The sequence below is a fragment of the Cyprinodon variegatus genome, unplaced genomic scaffold (genome assembly GCF_000732505.1).
Source record: "Cyprinodon variegatus isolate N-32 unplaced genomic scaffold, C_variegatus-1.0 Scaffold388, whole genome shotgun sequence".
NCBI classification, from domain to species: domain Eukaryota; kingdom Metazoa; phylum Chordata; class Actinopteri; order Cyprinodontiformes; family Cyprinodontidae; genus Cyprinodon; species Cyprinodon variegatus.
Window position 1 is genome coordinate 213,108 of NW_015150841.1, and position 16,064 is coordinate 229,171.

General features: G+C 38.7%; 1 protein-coding gene across 1 annotated transcript in view; it reads right to left on the reverse strand.

Annotated features, from left to right (window-relative positions):
• Positions 1 to 16,064, reverse strand: part of jph3 (junctophilin 3) — a 52,533-nt gene that overhangs the window by 12,271 nt on the left and 24,198 nt on the right. Inside the window, exons 3-5 of the mRNA XM_015387210.1 lie at positions 12,535 to 12,900; positions 2,090 to 2,214; positions 214 to 235 (exon numbers count right to left, since the gene is read on the reverse strand). Coding sequence (XP_015242696.1) covers positions 214 to 235; positions 2,090 to 2,214; positions 12,535 to 12,900 — 513 coding nt within the window. The remainder of the gene's footprint in view (positions 1 to 213; positions 236 to 2,089; positions 2,215 to 12,534; positions 12,901 to 16,064) is intronic.

Below are 16,064 nucleotides of genomic sequence, written 5' to 3' on the forward strand. Positions count from 1 at the left end.
CATGAGGAAGATGATGTCCGGCCAGTCCAAACAAACAATGCTGCTAAATGCCAGAGCTGATGCTTGTTGGCATACATGTTCTCCCATAAACACAGGCGGCATTTTTTTAGCAGCATGATGAAACAGAGTTGAAAAGATGGCAGAGTTTTGCACCAGTCATCCTGTCTTTGTGTGCGGGTGTGTCATGATGCATGGTCCTTATGCGACGGCTACCTGCAGAGCTCCATAGGTGTGACTGACAGACATGGAAACACAAAGCTGGAGGGTGGCCGTCATTGACCTTTAGCATCAACCTCCCCCCCAGCCGCCACATATAAGATATCAACACGTGTTTGGTTTGTTCACATGAGTGTTAGCACACGCAGTGTTAGGTAAGTCTGCAAGGCTAGATATAGGGTGCTTGTCTTCTGTTTCTGCTTTTTGGACACTCTCAAATGTTTTACATTATCAAAAAGATTTATTACAGAAGTGATGCATCGATGATCTAATCCTCTAAGGGTAAAATTGTTGATTTCCCCACCTTTCATAAGGTCACTATAAGGCTAGACTTCTGTAACACTTTGATAAACATGACATGAAGTAGGCTAGAAGATCTCAGAAAGCAACACGCCATGCTCTGATTTACAGTACAACAAGTCTACAACTGATCAGAGACAAAGTCGCTGACATCTATCAGTCAGGAGAGGCTTATATACCCCAGTGAACCTCTGTAAGAACATTAAATAGAGAAAAGGCAAATTATAGGATTTGTTGGTCTTTGTTGGTCAAAATTCCTCGATCATATTGAAATTTATTTGGCTTCAAAGAAGAAGAGTCAGCTGAATACACATTTATATAATTGAAAAACAAATAATCCCATTGACTCATTCAGTGAGTCATTGAGGAGATTACTGACCAATCCAGAACAAAATCTGAAGCTCTGCTTCTGGCAAAAAAGGACTAAAGTGGAGCCTTTTGGAAGGTGTATCTCCACCAACACACAAGGATGATTGTGGTAGTTTCATAATGTGTTGCAGTTTTTTAATTGCTGCTAATGATGTAACTATGAGCTTGCTCTCTAGCAAAAAATAGAGAAGCAGAATCTCCTATGAAGAATCTCAAGAGAATCATTTAGAGCAAACCAGCAAGTCCAGCTTAGAATGGCCCAACACAACAAGGTCCAGGCCTGATCAAGGTGTTGTGGTTGTTTGAGCTTAAACATATTCTAAATAAAATAATTTAGCATGGAAAAGACAATTGATTGATGTTAAAGGCTCATTGCTTATCATCACAAATGCTTCACAGCAGCTGTTAGCATCATTTACTCAGTTTAAGGGGGCAATTACTATTCCATCTGGACCAGGTCATTATTTTTACCCTCAATGAATTAAATCATGACTTTGTTGTTTTTGTTTTTGTTTTTGCATTGCTTAACTTATCTTTTCTTTATCTTTTTTTATTATCAAAATTAGCTTGATCTGAAAATCTGGGTTAAAAAACTGTATTGTTCCTAAATACCAAAATAAATAAAAAATATCCACAATTTAAAGCAAATTTGAAACTGTCTGAATCAGTTAAAGGTATAGTGGAGGATTTTTAAAAATGTTTTTTCAAAACAACCACCCTCTCCTCTTAAAAAAACAGATGAACAACCCTGTACCTGCTCCCGAGAGGAAACACCTATTAAACATGTGTAAGAACGTGCACAAGCCCATTTCTCCTCGTGCACAAACTGTTTAAAAGTTGCTGTTTGCATCGCTCATACAAGCTTACTTTCCAAAAGAAGATTTGCAATTTTTCCACTATGTCAGATTCACCACCGGCAAGTGACAATCGGGACGAGCACGTAGGACGGCCTTAATTAACATATTATCAGAATGATTGACAATTATGACGACCATTTATTTTGATGATCCAGACCCAGAAAAAATAACATATTGCCCTTTACTTTTAAGTTCAACAAAAAAAAAAAGAATCTGAAGAAGCATGTGAGGGTGCAAATAGTTTTGAACTTTCTTACAGCACTGTACATAAAGGGTAAATGCTTGGCTTCAAGGGAGAAACGTTCTGATTTTGGTAATGCTCTGTGTACATGTGGTTGTGAGCCCACCATTTCCAGGGTGTTGGAAGGATGGGGAGAACTGCTTGGCGGTGACCCTCGCCATTCGACTCTCCTCATGAGCTTTCTGGGCGGCTCCCACCGCTGCCTCTGCTTTACCCTGGGCGTGAGCCGTCCTACAACAAACACACAAAAATTCAAAATACAGCAACAGAAATAAAATCAGAAACATATCACTGGCTCTGGTCAAACTGGAGCCAGTCTAACGTCTCCTGAACCAAACCAGCTTTATAAAGTACTTTAAAAAAAGCAAGACTGACAAAAAGGCTCATGATGCCATGCAATATAGCAAGGTTCCCAGGTCCTCTGGAAGACAAACAGACCCACAGCATCATAGATATCTCACCATACCTAAAAGTGGAAACCAGGATTTTGTCCACATCAAAACTATGGACCCTTTGATTTTGTTAAAAAAATATTTACTTCCTAAGGTATATTTTTCCCTTTTGAATAAATCTACTTAAGGATGAATTTTCCAATTATTATTATTATTCTGTTGCGATACAAATGTGTATATTTAAAGGCTTTTGTCAAGTCTTTACTAGTGCCTATAAATGTTTTATTTAAATATTTTACATTAAATAATAAATTTATTAGAAGGACAACAAAAGCCGCAATATAGAAACAGCTCAGGATGAAAGAACGAATGGTTTCGACTGCAGAGATGAGCCAATGGCCGTCCTGTTATGTTTGTCATCACCAGTCCAATAGGAAGATGTTCCAATTAGCTCTTTAGGGGAAATGAAGAATCTTCTTCACATTTTTCATTAACCTCAACCGCAACAATAAATATCACTTTTTTATGCTTTTATAAAGTAAAGAATCACAGATAGAAACCATCTGTATCTAGGTTATATAGTTTATTTTTAGGGGAAAATATCTAATTTTATTAGGATTCTTGAGCTAAAGGGGAGATAAACAGCAGTAATCAACAAATAACTGGGTTTTTGTCCCAGTGGCTGTGGGCGGACTGTCACTTCAGAGCTGAAGAATGATGGTGAAGCTGCACCAATCACAAAACAATTCCTCTCACTGTTTTGATGAGTCTTATCCTGTCTAATGATTGCTTTGTAGCATCGTGTTCAGATGCATTTTGATTTTTTTAAATCAACATCTGTGATGATCTCTCTGGTCTTTCGGTCAGCCTTGTGATTATTCTCTGATTATGTCAAGCACACCTTTTGTGTCTGTCTCTCTTTTTCTGTTGGTCCTTCACGGTCCGATTTGCAGAAGGCTCTCTGCTCGTTTGTGCACCTCCTGTCTGTGCATTCCTCTCCTCTCTCTGGGCAGTAAGTCTTGATGCAGTGTTGCATGTCGATGGCTATCGATTTCTTTCCACTCTGCTTTTCTGTGCCAGACTCACAGTATACTCAACACTACCTGTCATGGGAATGCAAGCCTGATGGCTGTTGTGTTGGTCATAAATAAAGGAGCAGAAACTGAATGTTTGTGTCTTAATTTAAACAGGAATATTAAAATGTTTTTTTAGGGATTCATGCACTCCTTTTAAGTATTCCTGCAACTTCTAGTTTCACAAATTTCCTCACAAAAAACAAACTGTTTCTGCTTGTAGAGGAGAAGATGCCTCTTCAAAGAAGCCTTGATTACACAACACAGCTTCGTGTCCAAAAGCAAAAAAAGAAAAAAAAGAAACGAGCTACAGATGGAGAGCAGGAGGAGTTAAAAGAAGAGAGGCTGTGAGGTGATGAAGAGAACAGGAGGCGAGTCTTTATCTGAAGAGATGATGCAGATTGGGGAAAGCAGTGGGAGAGCCTCGAGAGAAGATGAAAGCTAAAAGGTGTTTAACTTGAATAAATCACTGCCTGCCTAATTGTGAGGAAGCATAATTACAGTGCTGTCCACCAGGCTGTCAACCTCTGCATTAATGCAAAATTAGGGGGAGGAGGACAAGCAGTTAAATCAAAAGTGATTTTTTTTTTTTTACTGAAAACTTTGAACACATGAGATGTTTTGGAAATATTTGCTTCCTACAGGGGCGGACTCAGTGTTTTCAGAACTTTGCATAATAGATGGGTTGCAACTTTTTAAAGACGCGTGTCAGACATGTGGACTGCCCAGCTTGACAAAGGCCAGTAATACAAGGTAAAACACACCAAATCCAACAAAGCTTATAAGAGCTGTTTCACTCCTAAAAACACACTGAGATGGAGGCAGCCATATCCAAGAAAACCCCTAACACACAAAATGGTCTATCCTGGCCAGGGGTCTGCAACCTGAAGCTCAAAATTATAAAGAGCTAGTTCAGATTTTAGATATAGATATAATAACAAATGCTGTTTTTTTCTAAAGGGGGATAATGTATGGAAATGACCTGGAATCTGCCTGTAAGGTTTGACTGAATTCCCTTTTTTTGTGACATATTGAAACAACCTGAGGCGTAAACGGGTGTTACATGAATTAACTGAATTGTACTGTAGATTTGTGGCTCTAAATAAGATTCATTAAGTTGGACGAGGTACAAATTGCTCTTTGGAGTTAAAGTTAAATACTCTTATGTATGCAGTCTAACACAGGAAAGAATGTGTTGAATGTAGCCAAACATTTCAAACAAGACAGCTTCAAACTAAGCCATACATTTACATAACAGAAATACATATCTACACATACAAATCTTTAAGAAGGCAGTGAGACAGTCAAGTCTGTCAAAGGACTGAGCCTATCTAGGAAACTTTACATATTTGGTCTCTGATTTAGTTACTACTTAAAAGACGGGAGGAAGTGAAGGATGATGTATCAACTTGAATATGGGGGGCCATTGTTAGCTTTGTTGAAGCAACAGCTTTCATATACCATTCATGTGCACTAAATGTTCCATTAGATCTGATATTAATATTAAACTCCTGCCTCACTGCTCACCCAGGGACTGGTGACTGGTTTGCTCCTGGGGTGTAACCTTGTCTTTTTATCTTTCCATGTATTTAGATCATTTTCAACTGTTTAATATATGGTATCTATACAATTGTTGATAATTTTCACATTTATCAACTTTTTAATACACATTGTTTTAAACTTTTTTTTTAGAGTTAGTTTTGATGAATTTATACTAATTTGACACAAAATGGGGTTGATTCGTTTTTTTTGTTTTGTTTTTTTTTTGCTTCTGCTGCAGATATGTATTTGAAAATTGGAACTTCAAATAATATTCCATAAGAAACTAAATCTGGGTATAAGTTATAAGGTCTATGTCAGGTACAATGACAAAAGAGCATCTTAAATCTAAAGAAAAAAATGAGAAAAAGGTTAAAGAAATTAGGGTAGTTTAAAGGTTTTACACAGTGCTGGTTATTGTAAATATTTTTCAGGTTTCCAAATCTGTCAAAATAAAACATATAAAGGAAATATTTCCATATTCTACTTTTTTACATTTATTTAATCACGTTTTTTTGTTTTTTCCTTTACTGATTACCCTTTTAGGCTTCCATAATCAGTAATTTTCCTGCTAATTTTGAGTTATTTTTTCTGAACTAGTAGATATTTTTTAAATAGATCAGCAGGGCTTGGATTAGCACGAAATGAACAAGCATTGAGATTGATGCCAAGAGAGACAAGTGAGAAAAAACAAAGGATGAGAGGCAAAACAAAGATGGGACAGAAGAGATGGGCAAGACTGGCTGAGGAGAAAAGAAGCAGAGAAAGTCTAATCCAGGACTCATGCTCTAAGCTCCTCTATCATTTCTGCCTTGGCTTTGAAGCAGATGATGATGAGGAGGATGATTCATATCTCACAGATCCTTCCGGTTTGCATCACCGCTAATCATCTGTGCGTGCAATCAGGTTGTGGGGACATGAATCTGTTGACTCACTCGCTGATTTGCTTCCTGTTTTGGGAAGCATTCAAGCAAATCAGTTGTTTTTGAAATGATTTGTTTAAAGTCAGACTTAAATTTCGGGAAATTTATGTGAATTAAGTCAATGTCTTTTGACTAGAGGGAATCAGAGTGTGTGTGTATGTGTGTGTGTGTGTGTGTGTGTGTGTGTGTGTGTGTGTGTGTGTGTGTGTGTGTGTAACAATCCCTGCATGTGTCCGGCTTCAGGCGAGCTGATGAAACGAGGTCAGAGAATTGCAGTGAGAGTCTCCAACCACAATGCACAATGAGTCACTGGTGTGTTTATCTGGTTTTCACTGATCACAGGTAGCACAGTGACACATCAGTTACATCAACACATGTGACTGCACTAACGAGGGCACATCAGCTGGCTAAAGCACAAATAAATCCCGGATTTACTGTAACATCAGGCACGTGGACAGCAGACTCATTTCTATCGGCTGCAGGATTCTGATTCTGACACAACCTTTACCTCCAACCGTCCCTGCTTGCTGACATATTGGTATGAGGATGGAGAAAAGCTCAAAAGCAGCCTTTGAGTAACATTAGGATCACATGCAGTCTTGAAGAAGTTAGCAAGATCCTTCTTGAACCAATTTTCCAGCAGTTATCCTGTGACTGTTTCACCTCTCAGGGTTTCTCCTGGAGTTCCACAAGGAAATACCCTGCTGTTCTGTTCTGGGATACTCATACTGAGGCTCTACTGCACTGCAGGAATCTGGGTTAGATGTTGCACTTGGTGTGTGTGTGTCTGAAAGAGCAGTGATAAGACAGCCTAAAAGTGTATGGAGGGCTGAGTTATTCTTGAGGGGGAAGTTATGATCTGATTTTCATTCTTCAAGTCAGTCAATTGAGTTCATGTGTGCTGAAAACGTCATTCAGTTTTTAAAAAATAGCTGGTAGAAGGCAAACAAACCCCTCAATGTTTGTTTGCCATATAAATCCAATTGCACTGGATTTATTTTAGATGCATTCAGCATGCTGAGGTGAGTGAACCGTTATCAGTGCATAATGTAGAATTGGATTAGGAAGAATTATTATCAAGAATCAAGAGTCTCTATTTTCAACATGTAACAGTGAAGACATTTTGCTGAGACATGGGCTTAAAATGTTGCCTTGCAAGAAAGATGATTATTGCTAAAGCATTAGTCTCAATACGTTATTTTTTGAACCAATGAAATGCAGTGACATATATGCCATTAACCAGAAGCGGAACCCCACTATTCAGTCTGTTTTAGATGGAACACCCTCCATTCCTGTTTTTTTTTTAAACAAGCAAAGGCAGATGATTTGTACCTTTTGAGGGTGGGAAAGATGATTCCTCCCAACCGTATTTGGCAAGATTTATCAGTTAACTCATCTAGTTGTGAAACAAATCAGAGTGATACATCACAGGTATTGCTGCTAAGATTGGCCAAAAGCTCAACATTGGAGGCCAGAGTCATTTGGTGATTTACCTCAAGGGCTTGTACAAGGGATTGTACTAAAAGTCCCTCCCTTTTGCAAACACTTTCCACAGGAGCCTTTACAGATGGATACTGAGTATTTCAAATCTAACTACATGGAGAAATCTGGCTTTTTTGCCAGGTTATTAAAATGTATCTGCTGTCAAAAAAATACAAATAATACTTTAAGAAAAATAAATCAAATGCAGCTTGTGTTGCAAAAGTCAATGAAAGAGGCTGGAGGTCTAGTTGGTTTTCCACAGTGGTGTTTAGTGTGATGGACGTGGGACAAACAGTGCTTTGGGTGGGTTTTATTTGTAGCAATGTGCCTGGCCCTTTTCTCGACTCATTCAATGTAAACCAAATCCAGATCTGGTAGTCGGCATCCCACAATGCCCAGTGCTGAGCCACGTTTAAGCAGAATTGCTTTGGCCTGTATCAGACACGACTGGTGTGATGTTGTGACGTACGTTCAGTGGTATGATGTAAATTAGCGGGTCGACCTGGTTCTGATGTTGGCACTGTATGCTGATTGGAGCCGAGCCGTTTGAAAGGTGATTTTAACGCGGGTCACTTATCAAGTTGTTTGACACAGGTCAGTGAGCCATTTCCACTTCCTCCAGAGGCCAATTGTTTGTGCTTTTTAGCCAGTGGGAAAGGGGGATAATATGAGGCCATAAAATGGAATGAGGCCACCATAGCATGGCTAATGTGGTTGCTAAGTGTAGGACATTGTCTGCAAAATTCCTCAGGTAGACTGAGACTTACGAACAATACTCAGATGGTTCCCTAAGATGCTGTTCTACACACCTTGGATGTAAACACTTGTTTTTAAGATAACATTACCTTTCTGTCCTCTCAAATCTGTCTGTCAATCCCTTTAAATCCATTTATTTTTTTTTGTCACACTTAATCCCAGTTGGGGTAGCGAGGGGTCCTGGTGCCTATCTCCAGCTGTCTAAATGCGAGAGGTGGGGTAATCCCTTTAAAACATCAGAAAATAGTAATTGTCCACACTACAGCTTCTGATTGGATATTTGCTCTTTATTGAATTATTGTCTAATAATATGTCAGACTCATAGTAGATCACTAGTTTCAAAACTACCATCAATCACTCAATGTCACTTTAACCTTCTTCATTCCTCAAGCTGATGTCCAGGTCCATATTCATGAAGTCCTCCTCACCATGTCAGGGGTAAATTTTAAAAGAGCTGTCAGTTCACTTCTTGAGTCAAAACTCACCAACTCACCAAAATTATAAAGCGGCCAGAGAGTGTATGCTTTCTGGCTTCCCCCATAAAAATCACTGAGAGGACATGAAAGGTCTCATCACTCTCGGTTTCTAGCTCTGTCATTGTGGAATGACTTCAAGAACTTTTAAAATCTGGATTTTATTGGCTTGAATCTGGAAACAAAGTGACATCCTATTTTCAACAAGGACACTGTCCCCAAAAATATGTCAAGGCCATTTTTTGCACATGGCCCTGTCCTCATAATGTAAGAGCAAAGCCTCCCTCAGCAGCCAGAGACTGGAGTTTATCAGTATAAACGACATGCAGTCTGGTCTTAAACTGCAGAGGCACAGATAAATGTGAAAATGTAAAATCTGTGAGGAAAAGGTGGACTTCTTTCAAGGATAGAGAGATCTTCCAGATATACACATGTAAACATACTTGGGGCATAAAAAAATAACAGATAAAGAAAAAAAAGTCTACACAGGCTGAGACAATTAATGCAGCAAGATAACAGAAAATCTTTATATAGCTGAACCCAATCAAAAACAAAGACTGAAGTTTGACTGAAGTTAAATGTTGTAGCAAGTTTAAATAACAGAATATCAGAAGAACCTGTAAAAAGGAATGAGGATTTGAATAAAACATAACCAAACGTTAAGCACGCTTATTTTCCTCCACTCCTGTTTTTAGATGTTTCAGACAAGTCATAAGTTGAAATATGAATATTTAGTATTTACCTTTTTTCTTTTGAAATAATTATCATCATTACCTCCATCTCCACGGCTTTAAATCTAGTCTTTCTTTTAAGGCAATAGATGAAAGATGGAAAAAAAATCTGGAATAAATAAGACTGGATTTGTTTCAGGTTGTGCACACTTATCAAGCACATTTTTTTCTTTGATAATAAGAATCCTGCATTCACTACTAATTATCACAAATTTCCATGTCAAAATCATTTTTTTTTTTAAGAATAAAAATGACGCTCATATGAACAGCTGCTGCAGAAAAGGAGTTTATATGGTTTCATTGATAAGACATTGCGTGGAATACATATTAACATTCTAAACCCTAAAATCCTTAACCGTCAAACACCCTAAAATCAAGTATGCAAAGAAAAACAAAGTTTTTAATCATAGATCACAGCTGACCCTTAAATTTTGCTCCCAAGGAAGCTCGGCCATGGCAAAGGTGCATGCAGAAACGAGGAGTCCTCCAAAAGTTGAAAAAATGTGACACAGCAGAAAAGTTAGATTAGAACAATATTTCATCAAATTTTATGGATCTAGAGTAACTTTCTGCAGCTATCTCAGCACTAGACTGACTGGACACATAAAATACATGTGATGACCACTTGTAGTAAAAGAGTAACTTCAGAAATGGGCAGAAGAAGCTAGCTACCATGTTTTGTGAATTTTTCCTTTATCAAAGAGGGAGAGAACATCACTCGGTAAAACAGAGAAAGACCATTTTTTATCTTTGCAAATTTATTTATACGCATGAAGAGTTTGAAGGATCTTTTTGTGAATTGCTTTTTGCAGTAGGTATTACAGATGGCATCTAACCAATTCTTGATTTAATAAAACAAAGAAACATGCAGTAAAGTAAAACCTTTGCAGATGCTCATGTTTTTTAGATTACACGTCCTTCTGTTGAACAGGTTTTCCCTTAAAAATTCAGGACAGATGCATCTGGATGGAAACTGTCACTTTTTTAGATTGTTCGGCTTTTCTGGTGATTTAAAGGCAAGGCAATACTTTTCACAACTGGTTTGGCAGATATATCTGTGAGTATGTGTTCTGTAAACCTTCTGGAGAGATTTTAGTGGAACAGCCATACAAGCTGCCTTCCTGAGTTCACATCAATAGACCGGTCTCTGTGGTTTTGTTATGCTAAAGCCTTCTCACTGACAAAGCCTCTGTATCAAACACTGGTTTCTTGCAACAACAGGGTCTGTGACCCAAACTGATCATTAGAATGCATTTGATGCCACCAGACTTGAATATTAATATGGATCTTCAGGTCCTGGGACAGTTAATTAATTCCAGTTTTAAGTCTTGATCTTAAAAAAAAAACAAAAACTTGTGTCTTGCATCTCTCTCTGAAGCTCTTAGCTGCGAAGAAGAAGGTCAGAGAAAAACCATTGACATCCCAACCCAGAATGTGCTCAGTGTTTTAGATAAATGAGCAGTTATAATGAGAACAGGCTCGTATTTCCTGTCTGGAGCTTCAGCTTCATCCGAGCATCAAATGTTGTGGACCGTCTCGCTTCAATTACTGCCCTAACCTCCTTAACCCCTCATTTCATTTTAACCCCAATCTTGTGCTTAATCTGTCCCTGATTTAAAATGTAATATAAAATACAGTTATGCAAAGGCATTCTACTTGGAGTTTTATTTGGGATGAACAACGGTTCAGGACATCTAACAGGAAGCATGAGGAAGCCCCAGAGCTTCGTTGCCACCTGTTCAGAGCTTGCATCACATTACTACTTATGGATACATCAGCCAGCATTCCCTTGTGCCTCCATTTGAAAGGAAATTCTGCAGAAAAAAAAAAGAGGGATGCTCTCACGTCTCTTGCCTATTTAAATATTGAATCACACATGTGAAACCTTAAAACTGTTAGGATTCCAGTTTCTGAGGTTTGTTTTTTGTGTTTTCCTCTCTCCACCACCAGGCAGTGACCTGCCCTCGTTGGGCCTCCCTGCAGACCTGCGGCTTGTTGGGTCATTACCAGAGGAGTACTTGAGCAACACCTCGACGCCAGAGTGTTTGCCAGTTTAGGGTACTCTAGCAAAACTGAGATTAGCAGTCTAACCTTAGCATTGTTTCTCTGAGTCTGAACTTGTTTTTTGTCTTTGTTCTTTGGCAGGAAGACTTCCTGTGTTACTGGATAAGCCTGGACCTTCTACCCCTGGAAGGATTTACTTAGTCTCACTGAGAAAGGGGAAAACCTCCACATGATCTGTTCAAGTCCACTCCTGGAAAACCAAGTGACAGTCCGCTCCTTAACTCCTCTGGGTCCTACGTATGTCTGCCTGTCTGCTCTCCAAGTTCCCTCTTCTCTGAATTAAACCCCCACAAACTGGATCCAAGGATAAACCAAGAGCCACCCAAAAGTGAGTTCCTCTCCAGCAATATTCAAGCCTCAGTCTATTTTCCCACTGTCCCTTAACTGATCACTGTGATCTCCCCTTCAGAGTTTCCAGTTCCGGTTCTCCAGTCCGCTGAGTTGCAGCATTGTTTTCCTCATAGAGTTTCAATCTCCATCAGTGTTTGCTAACCTAAAATAAACCTGTTAAACTTTTACCCTTGGTCTCTGAGGGGTTCTCTGCATGTGGGTCAGATCTTTAATGCCCATTATGACAAAAACCTGTTAACCTTACATAATTTTATCCCCACTTTGTAATTCACTGGCTCAGTATCTCTGCAGTGCTGTATTTTAGAGATGGCAGTTCATTCCATCCCAATAAAGATTTGAATACGGGCCTTCTGTATGCAAATAGGGTGATTTACCACTTGACCTAGCTGGCTACAGGGTAAGTCCTCCTTATGGAAAAACAAACTTTAAACTGAAATTTTTTCTTGAGGAAACTTTCTAATTCTGTTTGAGTACACATCAGCCAGACCAAGGCCTCCCTAAACACCAGACATCATTTAGACTTTGGTTTTTAGGATAAATCAGGTCGGTCAGTCTTAGTCTTGATTTAGTCCAGAAACAGTTGTTAAAATTGGGCTGGGTTTGGTCAGTGTGATTTTGTGCCACTTTAGTCTAATAGTAGACAGTGAAACGTCTTTTTTTACAAAATGAAAATTACAGTTTTTCACCTTTCACTTTTCAACAAATGTAGACATCGTTTGAACGTAAATCATGTTGTTTTTTCAATGAGGAGTAGACAGAGCTCCTACCTGGATAGAGCGATCTCAGCCTTCTGTCGGGCGATATCTGCCGCCTTCTGCGCGCCCTCCACAGCGCGGTCCACCTTCTCCCGGATCTTGCTAGCCCGGAGGGGGATCAGGTTTTTCCTTTTTCCGCTCACCAGGATGTTTTGCTTATACTTTCCCTCCTCTTTGGTGCCATCTGGAAACGTGGTGCAGCCGTAGCCATGCCGTTTGTTGCTTAACCACTCCCCTTCATACTGCAGTCCGTCAGACCGCCGACTCACACCAAATCCGGTCCGCTTGTCATTCTTCCACTCCCCACAGTAGGTCTCCGTGGCTGTGGCGTCAATATCATCATCCACAACAGCCAGCTCTGTGTCCGCATCTCCAAGGCTGAAAAGGGCAAAGGTCACACTGATTCTCATTGGTATTATAACACTGGATTTTTGAAATGAATACAATTAAACTGAATCGTTCAGATGAACAAATATAATTATTACTATTTCCCAAATAAAATATTTAGAATGAAGAAAATTTGTATTTTTTTTCAGTAGATTTTTTTTTTTTCCAAATGCTAAGAATAGCATTGGATATTATTGGTTTCTCTCCACCAGCTTTTCACTAGAGGCTTAGCTGTTTTTTGTTTTTGTTTTTTTTTTGTTTTTCATATTTTCAGGTAAAACTTGTGTAACTGGGTTAGATTTATATGCAGTCCACCTCAGTTTGTGATGGCAACATTAAGTTCTGACTGCTGCACTTAAGCTACTTTCTACTTACCGTACTGTCTGTCTTTATAGGGTTGAAAAGGCATTGCCAAGAATTTGGGACTCAAGAGAACCTTAGCGAGAACCATTATCTACAGACAGTGAAAACAAGGACCTGAGTAAAACCTTCCCAAGAGTCGCTGGCCAACCGATTTACTCCAAGATGAAGTATCCGGGAAGTCAGAACAGCTTCTAATGGTTTAAAGGCCTCAGATAAGGTCAGGGTTCATGGTTCAAAAGTAAAAAAAAAAGAAAAAAAAAAAAGAAAAATGGCATCTATGGAGAAGTTTAGAAGTGAAAAATATAATAAACAATAAAGGCCCACCCCACATATAACCCCCCCAAAAAATCTTAATGATTCCCCAGGTTTTTGGTCAAATATTCTGACAAGAAAAAAGTGGAAATTGTTAAAAAAGTGTTCCATCTGAACTAAAACCTAAAAAGGATTTTTACAAACGATTACATCATACCATAAATAAAACATGATGATGGCAATGTGATGGTCTGGGACTGCTTCACTCCTTCACAGCCAGGAGGATTTGAGTAAATAATGTCCAGAGGGAGATTTAGCTTCACCGATTTAAACTCAAATGCACTTGTGTTCTGCAGATGTACAAAAGATGATCTAAAGCACCTCAGCAAGTCCTAGTTTAAATCTAACCTTGAGCTGCAAGCTGGAATGTCATGAGAGATTTCAGTCTCACAACAACTCTATATTGAAAGATTCCCACTAAAACATCAATCTCAAAACAAGTGAGGCGGACCAATGACATGCCAGCAGTGTTTTTTGGGGCAGGACATGTACAGTAGGAATGACGACAGTCAGAAGGGCATTACAAACATGGCTACGCTGGAGGACTCACTTGTCGATACCGCAATTGACTCGGTTTCAGGTATATCGACATTTTCTCGTTTAAAAAAGGAGCAAAGAGAAGCACTTTGTGCATTTTAAATGGGAAAGATGTCTGTGCTTTTCTTCTGACAGTATTTAGAAAAAGTTTTATTTATCAGCTTATTCCGCTAGTTGTGAAAACACTCAAGAAGCTGCCTGATTCGCTGCTACGATCAGCTGAAAGCGTTTTATGGAAGGTGGGTACTAGCTAGCATGTCACCCAATCAGCTAGAAGTATTGTACTTAACATCCCTCCTTTTCACTGACAGACTAAACGGCAGCCATCCCAGATTGATAATGTAGAACTCAACTCAGTTCTACACATATCAATCTGGCTACTGCCAGGTTAGGTGAAAGCATCATCTTTGTTGGATTTAAAGTATTTTCAGGGTTCTGAAAAATATAAGGGAGAAAATACTTTTCACAGTGATGTAACACTGAAAAATTCCAACGTTTGAAACGCTAAAGTCTTTATCCTAAAGTCAGAGTCAAGCCTCAGTCAAGAGCCAAAATTGCAGAAATACTCCAGAAAGAGTATATTCTTCTTGAGCTTTTTGTTCTTTTTTTTTCAGAATTGAGTTCTATGGATGTACTGCAGCTCATGCACACATATGTACAGGGTGTGGAAAGACAGTCTAGGATATTAATAAAGGATACATTAAATTAATTGTGTGCACTTTTGAACTAATAGTTGTAACACATCCAGGTGAATTTCCCAGACAGTGTTGAAAAAGTCCAATTCCAATCCCAAACTTAAAAAAAACTTTTTATTTTAAGTCAAGTCTAGAGAAATAAAATCAAGAAATTATTTCTGCCTAAACTCCTCATCTCTCCCGGACACAACAATAACATTATTCCAAGAGCAAAAAGGAACAGTCCAAGATTTCTGATATTTTCAAACATTGAAGGCGAAGTCGTGTTCTATTGAAAAAGGGGGTCAAACAAAGTAATAGCAGCGAGAAAGCCACTCTATAAAATAAAAAATCCCGTAAGCCTGTTTTTCTGTCATAATCATCAACACTTTTCCCCTAATTCAATCATGTTTGGATGCACATCACCTTCAGCTGCTGTCAAACAGTGTGCAGCTCTATTCTACTAGCTTTTTTAATGAGCCAACTCAGAACAGAAAACAATTAATTTGATGAAGATTCATCTATTCAAGACTAAACATAATGATGTTAATTAACCTAAATAAAGGAAGGCAGAGGTTGTTTAAACCATTTGATCAAATGTCTAAACTGGACTGGGTCCTAATTTGTTATGCAGTTTAAGTGGAGCAGGTGCTCTTCCTTTCCCAGAAAGTCCGTCCTCCAAATGAAGGGCAGTTTCACTTTAAACTGCGTCATCTCATCATCAAAGGACCAACAGTCATTAGCGAACACGTCCCAAAGTCATTCAGTCAAGTTACACATGGAAAGCTTTACTTGGGAATAATAAATGTTTTGCTAACTAATAAGAGTCATTTATTTGAGCTGATTCAGGGCAGACTTTTTCAGCAGATGCAGGGAGCTGCCTTTTCCGGCCCCTTTGTGTGTTACTCTGTAACCTTTGCCCAGTTATCAGGTATAAATCTGAGGCTTTGTCACAAACCACAAAGGTGGACAGGAAAGCATTTTTGTCTGACATGAATGATGAATATGCTTTGCATTTCTTATTTATAGACCTTTGTCATTCACCTTGCTTTAAATTCACAAAAGTTATGTCCAGCTCATTTATGTCCACCCATCCAAAAAAACATTGTTTTTTCAAGATTTTAAATATTCCTTTTATTTTTAGCATTTTGCCATGATCTTGGTGCTGAGGACCAGAGATGGCAAAAGTACTCACTTTCCGTACTTGAGTAAAAGTACAGATACTTGTGTTAAAAAATACTCTGGTAAAAGTGGAAGTACTGATTAAAC